The 5667-nt window shown below is 36.4% G+C and overlaps 1 protein-coding gene across 1 annotated transcript in view; it reads left to right on the top strand.

The window, feature by feature from the left end:
• The window catches only part of LOC106874129 (serine/threonine-protein kinase PLK1), a 154977-nt gene that overhangs the window by 122790 nt on the left and 26520 nt on the right, over positions 1 to 5667 (top strand). Inside the window, exons 5-6 of the mRNA XM_014921746.2 lie at positions 2939 to 3034; positions 4121 to 4396. Coding sequence (XP_014777232.1) covers positions 2939 to 3034; positions 4121 to 4396 — 372 coding nt within the window. The remainder of the gene's footprint in view (positions 1 to 2938; positions 3035 to 4120; positions 4397 to 5667) is intronic.

Genomic DNA, 5667 nt, shown 5'->3' with positions numbered 1-5667 from the left:
TAAATGTTCAACCCATACCGGTACAGGAAAAATAATGATGATGGTTGGTGATAATGATTATTTATGTTATGTATGAGTTCTTGTTCGTGTATGTGTGTGTATGGAGAGAGAGAGAGAGAGAGAGAGAGAGAGAGAGAAGAGGAGGCATGCAAATATTACTGTGTAAGGTTGTTGAACGAAGGAAACTGCATGAGAGAGAGAGAGGGAGTCTACTCTGTGTAGATCCAACTTCATCGTTGCCATTGTCATCAATTAACAGAAGGCTCAAATTGAAGTCAAAGAGTACATCATCAAAAGAGTGATTAAGTATATGAAAGTATTCTTTATGAACATACCCAGCAAAGTATATTATTTCATGCTAGTCATTTATGATCACAGTTAGATGGTACATGGAGGAGTCTGTCATACGCAGTTACTGGCATAACAGTACTAAGCGCTCAGCAGTGCCACATCAAAAAGCACTCGCGCCAGCTTTATGTAAAAGGCACCTGTGCTGGCACCAAAGCACCTGTGCTAGTGCCACATAAAACACATCCAGTACAATCTGTAAAGTGGCTGACATAAAGCAGGACATCCAGCTATAGAAACCATGCCAAAACAAACAACTGGAGCCTCAGCAGCTCTCTAGCTGGTCAGCTCCTGTCAAACCGTCCAATCCATGCCAGCATAGTAAACGGATGTATAGTGGTGATGATGAGGATGATGATGATGATGATGATTACTATTATTGCTGTTGTTGTTGCTATTATTATTATTATTAAATGAGGAGATGCTTTAAAAAGAAGTTACTACAGTGGCATGGACCAGGTTATGAGAGCAACAGAAAAAGTTATAGCTCAAGTAAATGTAGAAAAAAATTAGATGGCATAAGATGCAGTTCAGATTTGTAATGATATTATATTTCTGTTTTGGCTGAGTTGATATTGATGAATTCAAGAACACGAATTCCGTTGAAAATTTCAAATACAAAAATATGCATTTCCTCATGAAACAAAATGGTGTATTGTTGTCACAACCAATGACAACTGTTTATGAGGTATTTGCATGTTGAGAATGATAATAGTTGTGAATGGTCTGTCTAGTAGCTTGGCAGGTATATGCCACCACTAGCAGCTAGTAGAGAGGCATTTCTATTTATAGTTTGTGAAAATAGTGCTAAAAACACAACTTGCTGATGACATCCTGTTCTATCAGAGGCCTGTGAAGTCAGTCTGTTACTAACGTCATCCATATTTGAGCGAATTGTATTTGTGTTGATATGGTGGTTTCTACCAGAGATTTGATTGGTTAGTCATGCACTAACATTGTCAATCTCCAACAAAAATCCTAGTCATTTCAACACAGTAATCTGGGTTTGATCCTGAGGTGTTTGGTCCTCTGCCATATATTCCTGTTACAGGTTTATTCCAAGACAAGGTATCACAGACACCCCAGATATTCACTTTCTAGTGAAACTACTGGAAAAGCACATACCTAAGAGCAAGCCACTATACCTAGTATTCACTGACTTGAAGAAAACCTTTGAAAGGTTACCACATTTTGTAATCTCATGGTTTTTAACAAAACTAAGTGTAGATGAATGGTTTGTTAGAACTGTGCAAGCCATGTATAGAGATGCCATTAGCAAAGTGAGAGTTAGCTGTGAATTCAATGAGGTATTTAGTGTACAGGGCTTCATTCTCAGCTGCTGTTCTGTAAATTATAGTACTCCAGAGTTTAAAAACCAGTTATCTGTGGAAACTTCTGTATGCTGATGACATAGTTTTCATGGCTGGAATATATTCAAGGATTAGAGAAGAAATTTCAGAAGTCTAAGCAAAGTCAAAAAGTTTGTGTTAGCAAGAAAGAAGACTGGCCTTTAGTACTATCTGAGAAATGGTCATACTCAATATTCAGGAAAGAAATTTGCAAGAATTCTGTACTTTGTACCTAATGTAAAATATTAGTGCACAAGATATGCAGTAGAATCACAGGTAGACTGACAGAGAATGAATTTGAATGCAGCAGATACAGAATAGTAGTTATCCATAAGAGTCTTCATGAAATGAATTCCTTCAAATGTCTGAAAATCTCCTAGAAGTAGTTGACAACTTCTCTTATCAACATTAGAGGTGGATATTCTGACTGCTTAGAAGCCTGAAGTAAGAACAGGGCAGAACAAAGGAAACAAAGGGAATCTTTTTAAATGAAGGTTAAGTTATGTAATGCTTGTGTATGAAGTGTAATATTGCATTGCAACAAAACATGCACATTCAACATGGAAGATGTACCAAGGCTGAAATGAGTTGAGCATGGAATGAAACAACTGGGTGCAGCTAATTGGATGCTAACAATTTGGCATGGCTAACTGAACAATCAAAACTATTTTGGCACTGGAGGCAAATGCACACATGTGAGTGCACACGCAGAAATATACATATACAAAGTAAGAGAAAAATAGATGTGGGGGAGACAAACTGAGACAACCATTAAAGAGAGAGAAATACTAAAACAAGAGAAACATTAAAATGCTTGATGTCAAATAAGTCAGTCAGTTTTGAATCAGCAACACCAAACAGGTGTGACAGCACATCTCATATCGAGATGAGCATGCTCCTCTGAATGTGTAATGTTATTGTGAATGAGTGATGGAACACAAGTGAGGTGTAAGAGAAATTAGCTGTAGTGTGCAAAAGAGGTGACTGCATTTGTTGGAACAGGAGATGTGTATAGAGGATTGTTTTGGTAATAAAATACCAAATGAAGAACCTTAAGAAGTTGAAGACATGGGAAAAATAATAAAACTTATCTCAAGATATTGTACTTCACAAAGAGAAAGGCAAGGAATTACAGGTGGTAAGATTCTGTTTTAGAGAAGACATGACCAACCCATGCAAGTAGAATAAAATGGATGTGTGGTGATGATGATGATATTAACTTTTTTTCTTTCTTGTTTCAGGACAGTTTGTGGAACCCCAAATTACATTGCTCCTGAAGTATTATCCAAAAAGGGACACAGTTATGAAGCAGATATTTGGGCCATAGGTTGTATTTTGTAAGTTTCCATAATGATTAATATCCATATTTCCATATCAATATATGTGAGATTTTTTTTAAGCATTTGGATGCCTTTCCTTGCAATTTCAAGGCAAGATTGGAACCTCCTTGTCACACAGACAAATATAGCAAATATAGTTATGCTTTGCTCAGGTATTCAGTGCAGTGACTGTAGTAAGACTTGAAGTCAAAGCAATAAGATTGATTAATAATCCAGAATGGCTATAAGTCATTATTCTTCAAATTATTCTCAAACTATGTTGGGTACTTCCCCACCTATCTCTCTCCCCCTCCTTGTTGTCAAGAAAGGAGAGAGAGAGAGTTTGCAAAGAATGACAGTAAAATTATCTGATTGAGGGTGGAAAATATAGAGTAAAATTTAGATAGATAAATGAATAAATCATTTTTATATTGGAAGAAGAACATCAAAATTAGGGCAACAAGATTATAGCAAAATAGCATTTCCAAGTTGCTTTGTCTTTCTACTTGTCCCTACCTAGCACAAAATCTTTTAAAAGACTGAATGGTTGTTGTTGTCAAGTAAATATGATCATACATGAACAATCACAGTTATCCTGATAAAAAGAAACACAAGAGGACCATAGAAAGGATGGTTGAGCATCAGCAAAGAACAGACACAGAGAAATTTGGTGGAAAAACAGGGATTGGCTGATGATGACTTAAGGAAAAAGAATGAAAGTAGGCTGCATCTCTTGCAGTGCACCTGCAGCCTCTCTGGGTTACAGATTTCTGACATTGTGATTTTTTGTGGAGCAGATCTATAATCAAAAGTATTTCACCAGTTGCTATCCTATCTTTTATTTCAGACATAGTGTAAAGAATGAAGTCTGACAAACATGGTGGGTGAGTAAGAAAGTAATGCAATTGTTATTCATGATACTTTCTGACTCACTCTTCTATGCTTGCATTGCAGTCATGAGGTCCTAGGTTACATCTCACTGCGTGGCATATATACATATATAAAATATTAATACATACCCTCAGTGCTTTCTATTGTTGTTGTTTCTTATTTGTTTAATTTTTTATTTGTTTCTTTTTTTTTTCCTTTGTTTCTTCCTGTCAGGTATGCATTACTCGTGGGACGACCACCATTTCAAACTTCTACCCTCGTAGAGACCTACTTCCGCATCACAGCCAATACATATACCATTCCAGCAAACATATCTCCAGCAGCAGAAAAACTTATCAGTCGATGTTTACATGCATTGCCATCAATGAGGCCATCACTCGACGAAATTGCTGCTGATGAATTTTTCACCAGTGGTTATATTCCAAAATCATTGCCACCTACCGTCTGTTCATCAGCTCCTAAATTCCCTGATCACCCAAAACCTGCAAGGTACGAAACAAAAAAGTTCTCTTACTTAGAATGTCTCCTATTTTCTGGCATATATGATGCATTCTCATTTTACAAGTCTATTTTGTGGAAAAAATGTTGAGTATGTTTTTGAAGTTATAGGGTATATATTAACTTATGTCATTTGACATAGTATTACCCACAACTTATATATATAGATATATATAAATAAATGTGTATGTGTGTGTGTGTGTGTGTGTACTCAAACATACACACACACACGCACACAAAGGTATGGTTGTATGGCAAGATGTTTACATCTCAACCACGTGGATCTGTGTTCTGTCCCACTGCATGGCATCTTTGGCGAGAAGGTTGACCAAAGCCTTGTGAGTGGATTTGGTTGACAGACAAAAACTGAAAGAAACCTGTCATATATGTGTGTGTGTTTATCTTTGTTTTTGTGTCTGTTTGTACCCCACCACTGCTTGACAACTGGTGCTGGTGTGGCTATGTCCTCCATAACTTAACAGTTCAGCAAAAAAGATAGATAGAATAAGTACTACACTTAAAAAATAAGTCCTGGGGTTGATTCATTCATCTAAAAAATTCTCCAAGGCTCCAGCATGGCCACAGTTTAATGCCTGAAACAAGTAAAAGATATATATATATCACTGTATCAGGAAATTGCCCAGAATATTGGATGTTGTTATATACCACTGGTCACAATGCACTTCCTCGCATTGTTGTAGCCTTCAAATGATGTCACGCTGCTGGTTAGTCAGGCAGGCCAACATTCCCCTTGAACAGATTGATGTGAAATGAAGAACACAATGCACTACCAGTCTGGAAATCGAAATTACAATCTTGCAATCATGTATGCAATACCCTGACCACTGGGCCACATGTTGTCACATATACACATATGTGTATGTGTGTATGTATATACTCAGACATAATATACATACATACACATGTGACTTGCATAATTACTTCAATGTTCTTGGTGCTATAATGTGTAATGTGACACAATTTTAGCTTTGACTATTGAAATACATGTCACCTCTCCTGATAATTAATGATATATTAGCTTCATGACCTTGAATATATTAGTTTCCTTTTAACGAGCACCAATGCCAAAGCTATTAAATAAAGCAAAACTAATTTGGTACTTAGATTAGATTACTGAACACACAATAGTATTCTAATTATTCCAATTAAAATTACGACCACGTTTGTTTAGATTAGCTGTGTGTGTTGTTCTATATGTATATATTTCATACACTTACACACACACACATATATATGCATAT

Source organism: Octopus bimaculoides, chromosome 10 (genome assembly GCF_001194135.2).
Source record: "Octopus bimaculoides isolate UCB-OBI-ISO-001 chromosome 10, ASM119413v2, whole genome shotgun sequence".
Lineage (NCBI taxonomy): Eukaryota > Metazoa > Mollusca > Cephalopoda > Octopoda > Octopodidae > Octopus > Octopus bimaculoides.
The sequence above is the reverse complement of the archived record's forward strand: the minus strand, read 5'-3'. Positions and strand labels throughout refer to the sequence as shown.